The following is a 20534-nucleotide window of genomic DNA, read 5'->3' on the forward strand; positions in this document are numbered from 1 at the left end:
CAGAGACTGCGAGATACAAAGAGGTTGTACCCCTCTTATCAATACTAAAACAAAGAGATTGCGGAAGACAGAGACTGCGAAAGCGAAACAATACTAAAAGACAATACTTAGAGTAATACTAAAACTAGAATCTTAAAACTTCAGATCTCTCTCCTAGCATTCTCCAAACAGTGTCGGCTCCGATACCATGTTAGTTTATACTAAGAGAGTCATAATAATGGTTAACTAGTTAGGGTTAGATAGAAGATGAGGTGAAGAAGAAGAGAGATGGAGGCACAAGAGGAATTAAGGGTTTTGAGTATTTTTACTCTACCCATCGGTTCATATATTTATACTTAATTTAACTTGGGCGATATGTTTCCTTATACACCAAAACAGCAATTACTAGTCTTAAGCAACTTGAAGCAGATTTCTGTAGCATTCCAAATGAAAGCATTATAATCAGGTTTGATACTTCTTTTTGCAGGAATACTGGATGGGCTGGAGCAGGTGCTGTTGCTACAGATGATGAAGGCCGCATTGTGGGGGCAGCAGTTAGGCGGTTCAAGGCCTTGGAGGCAGCAGAAGCTGAACTAGAAGGCGCAGAAGTGGCAGCCTTGCTGGCAAAGCAGCTAGGACAAAAGGACTTTGTGATGCAAGGGGACAACAGGGAAGTTATTGGAGCTCTACATACAAGTGAATGCAGATGGGAATGGGAAGGGGTAAAAACTTGTATCACAGCTTTGCTGGCTGGAAGTAAATCTTTTGTGTATAGATGGATTAGTAGGTCCTTCAATGGAGATGCAGATGTACTAGCTGCATGGGCTAGGAGGCAGCTAGGAAGCTCGGATCTCCCTAGTTGTTTAGTGAACGCTAACTGCTATCCTGTGTTTGTTTAATTTTGGATAATATATAAGAGTATGACTTGCATCAAAAAAAAAAGCAATTACTAAATTAGTGTGACTCTACATACGTCAACAACACTCTTACACACAACAACACTTACTTACACAAAACAGAATCAACCTGAACTTACTAAAACACGACACCTGTAAAGAAAATGTTTTAACATAAAACTAATCTAGATTATTCCCTATTAATTGAGATACTACTTGCAAGGATATGCATGCCGGCGTCCCTTTATCGTTGAGCTTAGTTAGTGAGAAACAAGATGTCCACAGACTATAGGACCAGGAGTTTGCGGTATATATATGTTATATTAGTATAGTGAAAGAATTCTCTTACTCCGTTCTACAGTTCTACTTCACAAGTCTCACACATTTTACAATACAAGTTACTGAACAGTGAATTACAGTGTGCATTTTTAAAAAAATGGTATATCATAAGCACAGAGGGAGAACTGGAGAAGTGTTGGTTTTCATCTTTGTTTTGAATTTAAAATCGTAGTTAGTTGTCCTTGTTCTTTTGAGACTGGATGATTCAGATCTTGAGTATATGCATCTGATATATCGATCCGCTTGCAAATAATATCTAGATACATTGTACTTGGAAATCAATGTAGTGAATCAATTATCATTCATATTGAGTATATCAACTTGACGCCAAGTTGGTTAGTTGCTCTTCAAACTGCATATTGTGGTTGTTAAAAAGTTAATCGTGCTATATGTAAAACTTTGCAGTTTCCACTTGGGGAGCCCGGAGCATCATGTATATGAGAAGTGTTCCCCATAATAGTTGCTAGAGAGAGCTTTCTATCTGTCACAAATAGACTCAAACAGCCAGTGGCAATGGCCTTGAGAATTACTGATCATCCACACAAGCTAAATGGCACTAACTTTTTGTAAAATTGTGGGGTGCACCGTGCACAATTTCTTAATATAATATCAACTGGATCCAAACTCAGTTCACTCAGCCACCCTGTAATTCCTTCTCACAAAGTAAATCTTAATTTGTACCCTCATCGTACAAGGAACACCACACATTTGGCAATAAAAAAATCTTTCAAGTCTAAATCACCTGACCTATAAATTCAAGCTGTAAGTCCCTCTAAATGCATGTTCACGACAAACATCTCTGCCTCCCATCTCTAGTTTCTCTAATAAAACCGCGCTCTATTCCTATCCATACCCTTAACTAGTTAGGAAAAGTAGACCGTCCTAGGATTTAGAGTATTAGTCTCTTGAGGCTGTTTTCTCTGCTACCCGGCCTTACCTTTGACCAGCTCATTCAAACTAGCTCTCCTTCTGTTAGCCATGGAAACTGGGTCGGCAAACCATGAGAACCCCGGGACTTTTGCCCTAGGATGGTTGTGGTTTAAAGCATTATGTGACAGGTTCACAGGCAAAATAGGCGAAACAGTATATAAGATAAAGAAATTAGGACAAGATGACCCCAGAAGAATTATTCATTCTCTTAAGGTGGGGCTAGCTTTATCTTTTGTTTCTCTGTTCTACTACTTCAGGCCTATCTACAATGGTTTTGGGAACTCAGCTATATGGGCTGTGTTAACTGTGGTGGTCGTCTTTGAATTCTCTGTTGGTAAGTAATACTCTCCCTAAAAAAGTATTATATTTTACGAGTTTCGCAGTTTATTTTGAGGAAAAGCATTATATAAGGTTCCTAATGACCATGATTATGTGACTGCAATATTCAGGAGCAACATTGGGTAAATGTATTAATAGAGGATTTGCAACACTTCTAGCTGGTGCTCTAGGAATTGGAGCTAACCACCTGTCAACTCTAGCTGGAGAGGAAGGCGAAACCATAGTCCTCTGCTTCCTTATTTTCATACTAGGTAAAGTGTACTATGAACTAACGAACTATCGACTATTTGCCATACAAAACTCCTTAAGTTCTCATTACTATTTCCTCACTTATTCAATATTGTGTGTTTCAGCGGCAGCAGCAACATTCTCAAGATTCTTTCCAAGCATTAAAGCAAGATACGACTACGGGGTGGTGATATTTATATTAACCTTTAGCTTGGTTTCCGTGTCCGGTTATCGGGTTGATGAGATTTTAGAGTTGGCTCATCAGAGGCTATCGACAGTCCTTATCGGTGGAATGATCTGTGTCATCGTTTCTATTGTTATTTGCCCTGTATGGGCTGGTGAAGATCTTCACAAGCTGGTGGCACTCAACATAGAAAAGATTGCAGATTTCTTAGAAGGTTCATCTTTACCATACCTCAGTGCTCAAAAGCAATTTATTATTTTGTCCTTTTCTTGCACTATTAACAGACAGCAACAATAATTTTACAGGATTTGGAGGTGAATATTTTACTCAACAGGAGGATGCAGAGAGTACTGAGGCATCTAAGATTGAGAAGTCCTTTCTTAAAGGATATAAAAGTGTTCTAAATTCAAAGACAAGTGAAGAAGTATTGGTAATCCATTTTCTCACATATTAGTGGATTTAGAACTTTTGCACGACTACTAGGCAAAATGCCTAATTAAGTACAAGGCAATGCATACGGCATACCAAGTCGAAGCTCTTAACATTGTATACTTGTTAAACTTTTCAATCTTCAGGCGTTAATGTACAGTTTATGGCTTCACAAATACTCAATAGTAAAATTTGGACTTTTACAGGCTAATCTTGCGAGGTGGGAGCCATTTCATGGTCGTTTCAAATTCCATCATCCTTGGACACAATATCTGAAGGTAGGAGCACTTACAAGGCAATGCGCATACCAAGTTGAAGCTCTTAACATCTACATCAACTCAGAGATTCAGGTATAACCCTTTTCCTTAATGCCTTGACCAACAAAAGAATTATAAAATAAGCAACTAGCTATCACACAACTAGTTTGCAGAGTCATATGAAGAACGAAATTTTGTTTCATCCTAAAATAAATATTCAATAAAAGTTGCAACTTTAAACAAAATAAATTATTAGGAATGATAGGAGCACCTGCCACAAATCTATGCCCCTTTCACTCTTTGCTTGTAATCCAAAGCTAAAAATGTAATTCGAGGTTTCAAAATTTTCTTTATGGTCATGTCCACTATTGAGAATCTTGAAAAATCTAGCTAACAACTAGCTATGTAGTTCAGTTACATAATAATATATATGAGTGCAGAGTGCTGACAAATACTGATAAATGTAGTAAATCTTTTAAATATTACAACCTACAAATTTATGTCCTTTCCCTTAACTTATCAGTTTATTTAACAGGTGCCACAAGAGTTCAAGAAGAATATTGAAGAAGCATGCACCAAAATGAGCTCAGAATCTGGCAAAGCTTTACGAGAATTAGCCTCTGGAATCAGAAAAATGACACAGACAAGTGCCTGCAATATCCATGTCGCTAACTCAAAAACCGCGGCAAATGATCTAAAAAGTACCCTCAGAACTGCATTACCAGCTAACATTGACCTCTCACACATCATACCAGCAGCAACAGTTGCTACTCTACTAGTAGAGATTGTTTCATGCACTGAAAAACTTGTGGACGCTGTTCATGAGCTTGCCTGCCTATCGGGATTCAAAACTTTGGATCCAACAGTATCACCAGAAAAGTTATTACAGCCACAATTACTTCATCGAGGGACTGTAAATCCACTTCTTGACACGGAAGGTCCACACATTTTCATCGATGTATGTGAACCTTCAGCAGTTCCGCCATCAAATGTAAATTCTCAGGAACTCCTTAGGTGTCGACACATGCATGTATAACATATTCTCTACTAACTTGTATACACATTCAACTTGTATGAGTAAAGGTTGGGTGATGTGAGCTTAATCTGACATATATGAGAAATGAAATTGTAAAAGCATGCTTTCTTTCCTCGCGCTGCCAATCTTTCAGCATGTATTAGTTTATCGATTTGAAGAAGTCATCTTTTGATTTTATTTTTACTTTATTTGTTAGAAAGATATTAGTTGAAATAGAATTCGATAATGTGGCTGAAACGTATTCAAGAGAGTGGAACAAATTTGTTCTCCACAATCTGAATTCTTCTTACGCAAATACTCAAAGAAACCATAGGAAACTAACCATAACATTTCCTGAAAGCTCGCACAAAAAAAGAAAGAAACCAGGTAATGATCGACAATGACTGTATATGGTCTAGCGGAATATTCATTGCCTTCCACGGTTCCACCCCTCCATTATCCTTTTTATTTTCACTTAATATTAATAGAACAGAGATTAAAATACACAATATTCACAAGCAGCATGGGAGTAACATACACTTCCACACTACCAACACTAACACCAGGACATAGGTGTATTTGCAAATATATGCCGCTAAACATACTTGCAAATAGTTAGTAGTGAGGTTATGATTTTAGGTAGGAATTCTAAATACTTATATAGACACTTTATAGGAAAGTTAATGGGGTAGGTAGGGGTGGGGAGGGAACATGGAGATGAAAATTTTCAAAATATAATTTATCTTGAAGGAATTTTAAACTTAATTATATAGATAAGAAACAAATATGATGGTGTGTCATTATCAAAATATAGTAGTTTTAAAAAATGAAAAAAAAAATGACAATAGCTTAGCTTACCGTACTCTCATCCGTCCTAGTTCCTATGCAATAATAGTAAAAGTACAAGAGTCATGGCTCATGAGTCTATAATCATTGGCTTCAGGTACGGTGTTTATTAAGTAATAGTTCAACCATCACAGCTGATACATATCTTTTGTCAGTCTGAAATTCCGAACTAGAAAAAGAAAAGGCTTTATTTCAAGTGGGATACACAAGGTGAGTACTAATATGCTTATGAATTTACCATAAAAATATATGCTTATGACTTAACATTGACATCAGAAGTCAAATAGATACAAACTTACTTATAAATTGTCATTTCAAACGAGAAAAAAGAAAGAGAGGTTAAGAACAATGACCACTGAAACTATTCAGCAATGCAATATATTCCAAATTTCCAATTCACATTAAGCACATAGTAAGCTGAAACCTTTCCGATAGTCACAAATTCACAATGTAACTAGATACTACAATGGACAATATATATATATATAATTAATTTCTCTCAGAAGAAAACGTAGGCACACATACAATAAACCGTCCCAATTCACTTTTACTCTTTGTATTAGGGGTGGCAGTTTTGTACATGACCCGCTAACTCGACACGAATCCGACACAAAATTAGCAGATTTGGGTTGGGAAAAAAGCTTTTGGGTCATTTAAGGGTTGACCTGCTGAACCTGTAAAATAAATAGGTTGGGTTAGGATTACATATGTTAACCCGAGTAACCCGTTAATATACCCGATTAGTTTTCAACCGGTTTAATGGGTCGGGTTATCAACCCGTGACCTGTATAACCTGTTTTAAGATAAGTTTCATTATTTTTTAAAATCTCATAAAATTATCCCAACAACCTAAAATAAACGACTAAAAGAAGAAGAATTAGCTGTCATATTTATTCATTCGATAAATATATGTTTCGTTATTTAATTTTCATTGATAATTGATATGTAATTGAATTATATATGGATGACTTTTTAGAATTAATACATATATGTTTTTTTATAAATAAAATCGTGAAATACTAAATATTTTGCATATAGGTTGTCTGTGAATCCGATTCGAAACTGATTTAAAATTTCATCTATCATCCCAACTACCTAAAATAAACGACTAAAGAAGAATGATTAGCTGTCATCTTGATTCATTTGATAAATATATATTTCATTATTCAATTTTCATTAGTATGTAATTAAATTATGGATGATTTTTGATAATTAATACATATTTTTTTTCATAAATAAAATTGTGAAATACTAAATATTTAATTTACATACATGTTGTCTGTGAATCCGATCTGAAACTGATCTGAAATTAACCCACTGGCTTAGCGGGTCACCAATTGAGTAACCCGTTATATAAGCGGGTTGGGTTTGAGTTTGACAAACTCGACACGATTAGTAATTGGGTCGGGTTTGGGTTTACTCTTCTAACACGTAACCCGAATATGACACGACACGAACCCAACCCAACACGACCCATTGCCACCCCTACTTTGTACTCGAGGTGGACACCGATCAAATACATTGGGGCAAGCCCAATACTTTATCTATCTATGTGGTGTGTACACCAAAAGGCCCAAGTCCGATGCTTGTTCGTATCCATGTTATGGGATCCATTACACTTTCTTGGGATCAAGAGCGCTTCCTATCCGACACTCTCAAGACTAGACACTGCACTATCTTATTGTGAGCCAATCACAACATACATCTTTTTCAATAATTTTATTTGAAATAAATCAAAAGAATGCCAGACATGTTTCTTGGGAAAGTTAATTATAATATATTGAAAATGGTAAATAGGCAAAGTGGCGAAAAAGTAGAATTGGCAAAAACACACTGGCGCATTCTGCATTCATTCAAACTACCTGTAAAAGAGAATATTAACTTCACCAAGTACAGTTTGCAATTTGTGTTTTCGTCATTTCACGTATGAGTCCGACCACGTACCAATTGGAAAACAAGAATGGGAATGTTATATGTGGAGATTTGAGTTGTTTCCCATATGAATTCCTGAACAAGTGGATACCGTGATAGACTATAGAGTACTAAAAGAAGCTTTTCTCAATCTTTTTAGTCCTCACAATAGTGGATGTAAGTTAACAGTACTTCTCTGAGACTCAATACAGCATATCACCTAAACTCTTTACAGCCACTAAATGAATATCTGCGAGGGGGGTTGGTATTTGGCATTAAGATTGAATTGTCATTCTCAGTTATTTGCAGCTTTTCTTCAGAATTTGGTCCACACTGAGAGTGATTTAGCCTGAATCCAGCTCAAGTTTAGTTTCTTTGAAAGTTGTGGTAAAGACACGAGAACTTCATAGTAGAATTCATTCTAGTACTACATACTCTCGCCAGAGTACGTAGGGTTGGAATATAACAGTTTTCTTATTCAAATTTTCAATGAGATCAAAAAAGCCCTTTGTACAATTAGTTCTGAAATGCCAACCAGTATAGTGCCTCAATATATTCGTAATATCTGTGATATACATTGGATTTTGGGGAACCAGATACCATATATATATGTGAACGATCGCATCTTTTTCTTTTTTCAATTTTCCTTGAGCAAGGAAATGTGCCTTGGGTATATCGCCGACAATATGGATATTCTGGGCCTTCTATATTAAATTAGGTAGGCAACAAGGATTATGCCTTTCTTTTTTGGATGGAAGCAAACAACAAGTTGATCAATGATCACTCGAGTGCAAAGACTTGAGAGCTAGTCCACTCCTTTTGCTCACCATTATATCATGAAGTGAAGCCTACTAGGTTTAATAGGAGGAGGGCCCAGGAGCACTGGTATGGAAATTTTGTCATGCCTGTAAAGTTTAAAATCACCCTTAACAGTACAATTCAAATAGCATGATGCCTTTTAATGCCTATCATTTCAGACGACAATAATTAAGCATTTCGCATTGATTCCCAACAAATTGGTATCATTGAAAGTTGAAACGGCCTTGCTGAGTTGCTGAATACATTTCACTAGAATACAAACATCAAGGCTACATTAGGCAACTATAATCATATGAACCATAGCTTAAATTTAGTTATTAACACTTCACCACTACAATCTGTACCTGCTATTTGTGATACAGAGAAGTACTTTCATCAATTTTTATGTCTCACTCGCTCAGGAAAATGTAGCGATCGAAGTCCGCTAGGCACATCTTAAAAAAAAACAGCTTAAAAGTTACAGAAGTATAAAGGAAATGTGGAGCCTAAAAATCTAAAACCGTTATTACCAAAACAGTTAAACAGAGAAAAGAAGAACCTGAGCAGTAAGCACTTCACTCATTGCTTTACCACAATTTTATATAATTCTATGGAACTAGATGTCTAGCGATTATTCATTTTCAACAACCAAGTTATGATAAGCAATCTAAACCCCTCTTTCTTTTAAGTTTTAACTCATTATGCCGTCATTCCTTTCTAGGTCAAAAGGCAAATGCATTGCTTTAATGTGATCAAGTGCGCGCAAAATGTTTAGCGAAAAAAAAAAAGGAAAGGACCGGCTGCACACAAATATGAGATCTGTTACATTAGTTTTGGGCATTACGATAGCTTCGCCACTAAAGATTCTAATCAAATAAGAAAATGAAAAGCACATGCTTCTAACTAATAAACAATGAACATCCCCTAAATAGAAATCAGTACCTACTGCCCATTAGTCCATTACCACACATTAAAAAGATCAAGTACTCATGTCTCTTAATTGTCATATGTGATCATTTGAACCTCGCGTGGGACAACACTTATATTTGTAAATATATCATTCTCTCCACATAGATTCTAAAATCTAATTGACTAAATGTTTATGGATGTTTTTATTTATAACCAGGGGCCGCCAGTTTTAGAGCAGAAATATGAGCATATTCATATTCGTAGGAACTAATTCTCACTAACGATGTTAATCCATCAATTTAAAGACAGTATGCAAGTTCGATACAAATTGCTTATGATTTTGGTGAATTGATGTTCTATTGTTATAGGATTCTCTTTGCAGGAGATAAAATTAGCAAAGTTATTATGGTCGAGGAGGAAGCTTCAATATATAAGTATAATGTACGTTAGTCGCCATTGAAGAGATGATGATGCTCTGATGTGACCACGACATATCAAACCAAACATGCGTTTTGAACTTTTAAATCAGCGCACTAATTAACCTATTGATGGCAAAATTAGCTTATACGATGGCTTTATTTTCCCTTTAGTCCAATAAGAACTTTAAAAAACTAGGTGCTCTTCCCTACCCGCAAGTTCGATTACTTTCGAAGGCGTTCTTTTCTTTTATTTATCCTTTATTATTAAGCTCGCCATTCACTCTCCAAACCTTTTTCCTTAGAGCCTGAATAAGAATATAGAATATATACCGTAGAGAAGGGAATCTATGTCAGGAGGCAGTAGCTGAAGCGAAACAACTAAATGAAGGGTGATAACTGATAATTATAGCTTTATATTGTCCCAGTATTTGTTCTGTAATTCACAATATTCTTAACGATTTATCATTAATGGTTATATTCAAACACTTTTAAAAGTCGTAACTTACAAGGTCAAGTTCCAAGTATCCGGCCTATCAAAGTGATGTTGGCACATGAATAGACGAAGGTTAGATCACCTAAGAATCTAAGATTGTATACTCTGGAGATTAAAGGAGACTAAAGTATTTAATGTTCCGAAGCATCCATCATCCTCACATGTCAATCTTAATCTTCTTAAGTCATAGTATGAGTGCAGTAGGTCTTTTTCATTGTTCTACCAAATTCTGAAAATGACACTTCATGAAATGCTTACATGGATTTCCAAACACATCAGATATATATATATATATATATATATATATATATATATATATATACATGCCATAGGAGAATCTTTTTTTTTTTTCCGATAATAATGCCAAAGGAGAATCTGTGTCAACACTCAACAGTCAACAAGGCACAACGCATTTAAGGGCTTAGGCTTTTCTATTGAGAAAGTTAAGGAAAGCAACACGCTAATGGGCTAGGTTTATGTTGGCCTGACTTTTGTATAACCAGCTGTCCAGCTCTCCTTTTCATTTCTACTGGGCCTGAATGTGTTATGCCCAAGGCTGTGCATAAAGTCGTCTCCCAACTCCCAAGTCGACATGGCAACTTTAACCAAGTAAAATCAGATAAAATGCGAATTTGCCACAAGTTAGTCTTTTGAGTTCAAAACAAAACTTCGAATATATTGCTCGAATTGGGTTTACGTACCAGTTAGCCAACTTCTGTAAAGTCATTTCGTTGACCCAATTTTGAACTAATTTTGGAAATCATTACAGATCTTCGAATCAGTTTAATCCAAGTCAAATAAGCCAAAACAAAATGTAAGTTTACTGAGCTAAACCAGTAGACTTCACCGCCGGCGCGAAGCATAAATAGAACTTACTCCAGCCAAAGCCGTTTGACCTGAAATAAAGTCTTTAGCTCACAATGAGGCCCAATACGGACAAGTGTCAACAATCAAGCCCAAAGTCTACTTCTTAATGGCCATACTAAGTTTTCTCCGTCTCTAGGAAAACTTAGGGAAGAATCTGGTAACAACAAAAAACTGGTATAGCCGTACATTGTCACCAAATTCAGCGTTTTTTTTCAAAAAAACGCGTTTAAAATTCGAGATATTGGCAAAGCGTCTTGTTCCTGTTTAAAACTCGGGGTTTTCAAAAAAACGCGTTTTAAACTTTAAAAACATTTAAAACCTGAGATTTTGAAAATCTCCCGTTTTAAACTTTATTAAAACTTTTTTTTTTTTAATCTAAAAGAAAACGCGATAAGGAATTTTGGAAGTTTACTTTTTTGAATAGTGGGCATTAGATTGACTTATTGAGACAGTTCTATTTTGTTTTAGATTATTAATTAATAATTGGAAATTTTAAATTTATTAACTTATTTGTAGTATTTGATTATGCCATTATGTTTGATAATTAGTTGTATCTTATTTAGAGTCGTGTTTTGGTACTCAATCTAAAACTTTTAGTATTTGGATGAATAATGATAATTTGATACTTTCATGTATTTAAATTTTCTTTCATTTGTATTATTATTATTTTTTATTTTCTGCGTCTATTACTTTTTTTCCACTCTTATAACAATTAACAAATCAAATTTCTTATCTATCATATTCTTTATCATCGGTTTTTACCACTTTTTTACGTATTATACGTTTTAAATCCGTTTTTTATGTTCCACGTTTTGTTACGTTTTTTTTTTCCGTTTTTTTCCGTGACGTTCCGTTTAAAATACGAACTAAGTTTTTTTTTCAAGTACACCGTTTTAAACCTGTACCGTACTTGGTGACAATGGCCGTATAGTTCTAATCCAATAGATTGAGTAATATATAGAATATAGCAATTTGCTAATTTACATGCTTTTATGTTTGGTAGCCTGTATTGCCCAACCCATTCATGGGTTAGGGTGCACTATCCCATTTTTTATGTTTGGTTCCTATTTTTTTGAGTTTTTGGTTGGCCCAACCACAAAAGTATGAATAACGGTATCCATTGGAAAAGGTTTTTTCTACATCATACTAAATAAGAAAAGGACCGACAAATAAAAAAAAATAAAATGAGAAAACACAACTCTCTTCTTCTTCACCACTTCAACAATTTATTTTTTCAAAGCAAAACCCAAATCACACAAAATCTCTATTTTCTCAAATTTGAACACCTACTCATATCATCTCTTGATTTCTCGATTTTGAAGATACAAAATGTGATTTTTGCGATTTCCAAATTGGCTACTAAAGAAGTTTATGTAATATAATTTCTTTCAAGAAAATAGAAATATATATGTGGTTGTTTTGGTATATTAATTTGGGAGTTTGATTAACAATATGTTTTAAGATTACATTGTATTGGGTTTTCTATTTGAAGTTTTTCATGATTATTTTGTGTGTTTTTGCAATAATAGGCAAGAACCAAACAACTTGTGTTATTGATCATGGGACATGAACCACTTGGATATCCAAATAAGTTTACAGCATAAGTTGTTACTTTAACTATAATTCGATCCTTGCTTGTGTAGTTGTGTTTTGTGCCAATCTGTGCAGTAACTACTAACTACTACTTGCTATAAGAAGTACAGTAGTAACTACAGAACCTCATTTCACTCACAATTGAAGTGAAAATCTAAATTTGGAGAAGTTTATGTTTTCCTTCATTATATTGTAAATGGGTACACATGCATGATACCAAACTAACTTAAAAGATGATGGACCAAGGATCAAGTTGATGAGGCCTTTTAGAATCTCTTGAATTATTAGCTGAACTCAAAATGGTCTAGTGATGCGTTTATAAAACAGAAGGCCATGTTTATCTGATTAAAATCAAGTTCAGTTTGGCACAAAGGAAATGGCATTCTTAGGTGGAATCCATTTAATCGATCTAATTAAGAATAAATAATAATAAAAAAAAAAACAAAGAAAAAAGAGATGCATGCGCATCACGTACGTTTGATCGTCAATTAGTAGTTAGGTACCGTACTTATTAAAAGGGCTAAATGTTTCCTTGTATGAAAAATATTTAACTGGTAGGTTAAGAAAACAGAAATGGAAGGAAACGACAAGGGGAAAAAAAAACTCCATATTTCAATATTTTAGCGCGCTGCAACACAAACCAAAGATCTTGTGAGAAAACTGTGAGTTGCGATTACAATTGTTTGTAAACGAGTTACTCAAATTATCTAATTGGTACTTGGTATCAATTTTTGATGACTTGAAAGCATTGTTTACCATACGAAGCTACCAAATTTACACATAACTTGGTAGCATTGTTTACGCTACGAAGCTACCAAATTTACACAACTTCAATTCTGGGAGGAGTACGTGAAAGATGTTATTATTCATTTCTTTCAACTACACGTTGATTAGTGGGATACTGGGCCACCGGGGAGGTGTATTACTGAATGAATGTTGAGATTGGATTTAAGAATTCATCGGGTTGGGAAACCGAGTTAATTACCCTGTTCATTGGGATGGTTCAGATAGGCAACTATATTTACTACATTAACGGTCTAATTAGCTATGTAATATGTCCTAATTATATAATGGGACATATGTAGCTCCTGGATGGAGGTAACAAAGTTACCGTTGCATTGGGAATGCTTTGTGAGGGAGGTCTTCACTAGCTAGTTACTGCTAATGAACTGGAAATAGAACTTTATGGGTACTGAATCAAGAAGAGCACAAAACATGAAGAAGGAATGAAAGCTGGTTGGCATATAGGAAATTTTTGAGTGGAATTTGTTTGGTCCAGATCCAATTCTAGGAATTATGTCGGTTTCTTTCACAACAAATCTCCCCAAAAATCCCAAATGTAACATAAAGCAGGAAGATACTATGTATCAGACGTACCATAGAGGACATTGTTGCAACATTAATCTAGGGTCCAATTGGAAGTTTGATAAGAATCACTATATCTAGGACTGTAGACGATGCAGTATATATTGTATCAGCTGTTGTAGCAACTTGAAGTGAAGGTGAACCGCGGACCTTTAATGATTCTTTAGTTTGTGTACAGTTGTAAACACCAAAAGAGTACTTCCTCCAGAAGATAAGGTTTGGACGAAAGTGGCGAGTTTGAAATCTAGTAAAAAGTTAGACTTCAAAGACCAGAATTCAATTTGGATTTTCATATGAAGTCACAAAACTACTCACAATATGTCATAAACCGGTACATTTTTCTGATGTTTTCGGATTAAATGAATTCATATCATCATATGTTTCAACAGCTGTTGATATAAAGAGCACCAAATGTAAAATGACCAACAAATTAAAATGATGCTAAATATTTCAAATCAACCAAGCCATGTTGGTCCAAAAAATATTTCTTGCTCCACCTTTTGAAGTATATATATCCAGTCTCGTAAACAAACTTTGAAAATCCTGATAATTTTGGCTTTATATGTTCAACTTCTCAATTTCATGGTTACTTCTCAATTGTTCAACTTCATGTTTTAACTAATTAACCCTGCCTAGCTACCACTTAAAACTCGAATTAGACAAATAAAAAAATTGAAAAATAAAAATAAACACATTAATTGAAGAAAGCAAGTGAACAAAATGTATGCGAGGGTGAAACCAAGTAAGAGCCTCTAGTTACATTATCAAAGAAAAAAAATGTGAGAGCCTCTAGCTAGGCTCTACCAGTAAATTTTTGAGTTGGCAAAGTCTACCTAGTCGGTTATTTATGCGACTTTTGTAGTTTGGTTCATTGTGCGTTCGATTATTTTAAGTAAATGAATAGTATAAACCAAGAGAAGATATTAAAGGATATAGTAAATTGTTTTTTATAACCAACATAGAGTACAAGAACCTATATGAGAAAGATTATCACCAGATATCTAGAAACTTACATAGATCGGTATGTACAATAATATCGATCTAGTAAAAAAGTTGAAAAGGAAAGTTGAAAGTATAAGAATGAGTCATGCATGAAGGCGGTCTTGTTTTTAATATGGCAAAATAAGAGATAAGAGTCCAGAGAACTAATTTCGGGCCAAAACAACTTTAGAGAACACCGTTTTTTCAGTAACTCACAAGGACAAATTTCATCATTAAGTAATCCACTATTTCAATTTTAGTAATCTTCAAGGAGAAAAAAAGTTGGCCTGATCTTTTTACTTTTTTTAAATACTAGTTTTATCCCTCCACGTTATTATAGATATAAAACATAGATTTTTTTTTAAAAAAAAATACTAGTTTCACTTTTTTGTGTTATGTTTATAAAAGCAGAGAAATTTGATGATTGTTCGTACCCAAATAAATTAACATACCTTATATACTATGTTGATGTATCATACTCTAAATATGTATGAATAGTAATTGTTCATATTCTAATAAGTGTTCTTATTAATTATATAATATGTTGAAGTATGAACAGTGATTGTGATAGCTTATGTTGAGGTATGAATAGTGATTGTGTATGAACAGTAATTATTCATACATTCTAAATAGGTATGATTATTCATACTTTCAATAGGTGTTCTTACTGATCATACATTATGTTGAGGTGATTGTTCATACATATACACCGAGTTGTTTTGATTAGGTTGGACCATTTATTATTTTGCATCAAGAGTATACGTGACATTTCATTTATCTGAGCCGTTTTTTATTTCTCATCAAGGTATATTTAATATTTTATCTATCCAGTCTTTGTGAGTGATTAAAAAAAAAAGAATAGTGTTGAGAGTGATTTTTTCATCTGATTTGTCGTTAAGAGTCACTCATCGATGGAGAGAGAGACGAAGTCAGTTTGTTGTAACTATATCCAAGTGTGAAATTAATCCACTTTGAAGCACCAAATTCAATGACTTAGGCTATAACAATGCAGGCTTATGATGATTAACATTACTATCCTTTTTCACAACGTTGGCATTGTCTTAGTATAAAATTCATGAACTCGGTTTCTCATCTTTAATTAAGAATTTACAAACTTGAACAGCATAACTCATTGAGCCTAGTGTACAACCAACTTAATGAGGTACAGTATAGTTTGCCGCATAAGGCATTGATTTAGATATTTATCCCGGCCCCATCATAGGATTAACAACTAGGGAATCTTTTCCTTAATTATCATGGAAGGCTGCTGGTGACATTTTTTGATGTTGATACTTGACTCGATTTTGACCTGTATATAGAAATAGAAACTTTCGTTTCGAGACCGAGACATTTTGCGTTTTTCTTGGGTGACATTCTTAGAAAAGGAATTGTTAGCCCGTTTGGACAACTAAAAATATTTAGGAACCAACTTAGAGCATTTCTAATGTAAATTACTATAAAGGGAAATTGAGAGTTTTCACGTTTGAATACTAAATTTTTTTTGCCCAATGCAAAGGTGACAAAGTTGGTGACTTGTAACTAAGTCACAACGAGGGTAACATTTGCTACTGAGATTTTCACTGAGTTATGAGCTTTGGACAAAATATTTTATTCCATCTCGTGTGTTTTTTTTTTAATTTTTTCGGTTTTTTTTTCCGGACGGAATGTTTTATTTCATCTCACGTGTTTTTTCGATTTTTTTTTAAACTTCAAACGAGATATTTCATTTCGTCAGGCGCATTTTTTCGATTTTTACATTCAGACAGAATCAAACATCCCGTCCGAGATTCAAAATCACTTCTGCATTGGGCACCCTCACCTTGTTTTTCACCAAAACGGTAGCAAAGAAGAAAAATTAAGCCTACGTGGAGGTGAAAAACACTAACTTGCATTGGGAATGCTCTTAATGATCTGCTATGAGCACATAGAGTATCAATTCCTTTGTGGGAGATGCAGGTTTCAAGCTTCTGGGAGTACTATGCAACCGTTACGACCCTGTGCTCTGTTTCACCCTATGTGGTTCGACTCATTCTTGAGTGACCGTACGTGTTGCTGAACAAATTTGGTAACTTATCCACTCAACCGAACTGAGTTGACTAGGTGAGTTTGGAAGTGGTGGAATACAGTTCATTACATTGACTTTACAGTGTCTACCTAGCTAGGTATCAGCATCATAAGGTTGAGAATTTAACCCCATATAGTGGTAGATAAATTCTTTCCTATCGAAGTGTAAGAGCCAAAAAGCCCAAAGTCATTCCCATGGAAACCTTGTTACCTCTATCTTTTCATCCAAATCGTGGGCTGCCGTTTGTAGATATAAAAATTATCTGGATCCAAATTACACGCTACTTTGATCAGCCACCTTGCATACCCCTTCTCATAAAGAAAATCTTTATATGCATATATATCTCAAAAAGTGCCACGCATGACACGGTACATTTGTCTATAAAGTATTGTGAAGTCCTCACATCGTCAGCCAACACAACTCCTTATAAATTTAGCCCCATTAAAGAGTCCCACCACAGAAGTATAGAACCCCCAAGCTTCCCTAAAGCTCATTTTTCCGTGAAACATCTCTTCATTTAAGCCATGGAAATTGGGCCAGAAAGCCATGAGAGTGCCGGATTTATCGCTCGTGGCTGGTGGTGGATTATGGGCTTGTTAATGAAGCTTGTGACCAAAGTGAGAAATGTTGCAAACAAAATAAAAAGGCTTGGACAAGATGACCCAAGAAGAATCATCCACTCCGTGAAAATGGGATTGGCTCTCTCCTTGATTTCTCTTGTCTATTACTTCAGACCTACGTATGATAGTTTTGGAGTCTCAGCAATGTGGGCTGTTTTAACTGTTGTGGTCGTCTTCGAATTCACAGTAGGTAAGCTTTGCATGCAATGAGTTGCAGACACAGTTCATCATAGAAACTCTCACTGCATGCGAGATTCACTTATTTGCTTGAAATACAACCATTTCTGATTTTATGAATTTCGACATATTAATATGCAACAATATATATTTTATTGTGACAATACTGTCTCATGACAGGCTCACGTAGAAGTTTACTCTACTTTAATTTAGAACTCCATCAGGCATCATGCCCACTCTATGACATCCCCCACAAAACTACCTAGTGATACTCGAGCCGATGGAGATGAAACTTTGGTATGCTCAGGCTCATCTTGCTTTCTAAACGAGTCCTAACTCCTAAAATTTGTGCATATTGCAACAGAAGCGAGCTCGAGTCAAGTCCCAAAGTGAGCAAGAATAGCTCAATTAGTTTACTCAGCAAGAGTGGCATTCGAGCCAAATTAGTCAGAGTCCAAATCCGAGCACCACTAGCTTGGGCCATCCCTTTACTGAATCAAATTTAATTTCTTTTTCTCTCTTGCAACAGAATTTTCAAATCTTTCAAGATCCATTTATTTATTTAAAGAACATTTGGCAACACAAGGAGTAGGAAAAGGAACCGTAAACGAATATGCCTCGAAATCATGCAATAGGAAAATAAAATCTTTTCACAAAATTTCACGAGATAGAACCACTCCATTAGTTGAAATTTTCCCAAAAAAATATGGAATTACAGTGAGTTATTGTTCCACGGTTCCAAGATACCGATACTCTGTTCAGTGGAAGGAACAACGCAAGCAGACTATGGCAACAGTGAGATATGTTTAGCATTATACTCCCGTTTAAGGTCAACTATTATATTTCGACCAATTATCAAGAAAGACAATAATTAATTAGGGGATGAGGATGCCTTTTAACTGGCTAAATTTTACCTATTGTCAGATTTAAAATACACTGTTGGATAAAAGAAAAATGGCAAATAATCCTAATGCATGTACTTTTTCAGGGGCAACCTTGGGCAAAGGTTTTAATAGAGGAGTTGCGACATTTCTAGCTGGTGCACTAGGAGTTGGAGCTCATCAGTTGGCAAGCTTGGCTGGACAGGAAGGAGAACCCATGCTACTTGGCTTGTTTGTTTTTCTACTAGGTAAATTTTATTCCAGAAAAGTTGCACTCTCAGCTTTTAAATGTATCCTCTTCTTCTCGATAAAATTTTGTTATGTACTTATGTAATCATTTTCTTCCCGGATGTTTCTCATAACAGCTGCCACAGCGTCGTTCTCTCGATTCTTTCCTGAGATAAAGGCGAGATACGATTATGGCGTATTAATATTTATATTGACATTTTGCTTGGTATCGGTATCTGGTTATCGGGTCGAAAAGCTTATAGAACTTGCACACCAGAGGTTATCAACAATCTTAATTGGTAGCTTTGCATGTGTGTTTGTCTCCATTTTTGTCTACCCTGTATGGGCTGGTGAGGAGCTCCACAACCATATTGCACTCAACATGGAAAAGATTGCAGATTTTCTTGAAGGTACATGAACATATCTCCAGTACCTAGTGGACCACAAATATATTGTATAACAACCAAACTAAACCAAACGCATGACATAAACAAGCATAAGTTTGTATTTTATTTTACATGAAGATCTAACCTAACAAGAATAAGTATGCAGGATTTGGAGGAGAATACTTTGATACCGAAGGGAGTGTTGGAGAGACAAGTTTGGTTCCTAAAAAGGACAAGTCATTTCTAGACCGGTATAAAAGTGTTCTGAATTCTAACACAACTGAAGAAAATCTGGTTAGCAAAATTACCTCAATTTCCATCATTTACATCATTTCCCTTCCAAGCACTTCAACTACCTAGTACCTAGTGTAGTGATTTCCAAAAGTACTATGTGATACATTGAGTGAACTCATGTTTATGAATGTATTTTTTCAACGGGACAGGCCAATTTCGCCCGATGGGAACCATGTCATGCACGCTTCAGGTTTCGCCATCCATGGAAACAATATTTGAAGATCGGAGGTTTATCCCGGCAATGTGCCTGCCGACTGGAAGCTCTCAGTAGCTACATCAACTCTGAGGTACAAGTAGGTTTCTACCATGAGGGCATTCAACCATACTACTACTGGTCTACTGTAACTAGTGCTTCATATACTATTTTTTGACAGTAGGCATTCTTGTACTATTTGAAGTGTTAACTTAGTTGACTTTATTACTTCCGCTGACAGACATGGCATTCCTAAACAAACAAGTTTGTGCGAATATTACAGGGACCTCAAGAATTCAGGAAGAATATCCAAGATGAATGCATCAAGATGAGCTCCGAATCTGCCAAGACATTAACAGAATTAGCGTCAGCAATCCGAACAATGACACGCCCTCACTCTGCTTATGCACACCTTGCGAACTCAAAAGCCGCTGCCAGCAATCTCAAAGTCACTCTTAAGTCTGCCTTGTCATTAAGTAGTGATCTCCTACAAGTGATTCCAGCAGTTACAGTTACTTCTCTACTGGTTGAGGTTGTTGCCTGCACAGAAAAAATTGCAGAGTCCATTGATGAACTAGCTCAACTTGCAAAGTTTAAAACTGTTGAAGTGCCAATTGTTATACTAGAGAATCCTAAAACACTTCATAGAGTAACCATAAAAAAGTCAGATATAAAATGCCCCCAACTTGTGATTACCATAGAAGAACCACCTCCTAGTCTCCCTGGAAATATCAAACTTTCAAAACCTCTTGAGAAGGCATCACATTGATAAGTACTTAATGTTTATATATGTTATTTGTAACTATACTTAAGCTCAACTATTATTGGGTAATAAGTTCAGATCTCTAACAGTTTAACCGCATCTTCATAAAGATAGAATTGAATCAATTGATCATGTCTTCACATCAGAAG

At 35.4% G+C, this 20534-nt stretch overlaps 2 protein-coding genes across 3 annotated transcripts; both read left to right on the top strand.

Annotated features, from left to right (window-relative positions):
- The first annotated feature begins 2017 nt into the window (after window positions 1-2017).
- Window positions 2018-5199, top strand: LOC147486179 (aluminum-activated malate transporter 8-like). Its single transcript, XM_086571688.1, has 6 exons — window positions 2018-2478; window positions 2594-2734; window positions 2837-3109; window positions 3201-3325; window positions 3531-3674; window positions 4117-5199. Exons 1-6 carry the CDS (start codon window positions 2193-2195, stop codon window positions 4615-4617), a joined length of 1470 nt encoding a protein of 489 aa, XP_086427814.1. The 5' UTR covers window positions 2018-2192; the 3' UTR covers window positions 4618-5199.
- A 12077-nt stretch (window positions 5200-17276) lies between these two features.
- On the top strand, window positions 17277-20503 carry LOC147486180 (aluminum-activated malate transporter 2-like). 2 transcript variants are annotated; one of them, XM_086572355.1, is made up of 6 exons: window positions 17277-17653; window positions 18629-18769; window positions 18887-19159; window positions 19302-19429; window positions 19579-19722; window positions 19906-20503. In XM_086572355.1, the coding sequence occupies exons 1-6, from the start codon at window positions 17368-17370 to the stop codon at window positions 20389-20391; spliced, it is 1458 nt and encodes a 485-aa protein (XP_086428481.1). In that variant the 5' UTR covers window positions 17277-17367; the 3' UTR covers window positions 20392-20503. The 2 variants fall into 2 exon arrangements, with proteins under 2 accessions (XP_086428481.1, XP_086428482.1); XM_086572356.1 differs by having other exon boundaries at window positions 19579-19716.
- Window positions 20504-20534: the final 31 nt, after the last annotated feature.

The sequence above is a fragment of the Coptis chinensis genome, chromosome 7, assembly GCF_015680905.1.
Source record: "Coptis chinensis isolate HL-2020 chromosome 7, ASM1568090v1, whole genome shotgun sequence".
Taxonomy (NCBI): Eukaryota; Viridiplantae; Streptophyta; class Magnoliopsida; order Ranunculales; family Ranunculaceae; genus Coptis; species Coptis chinensis.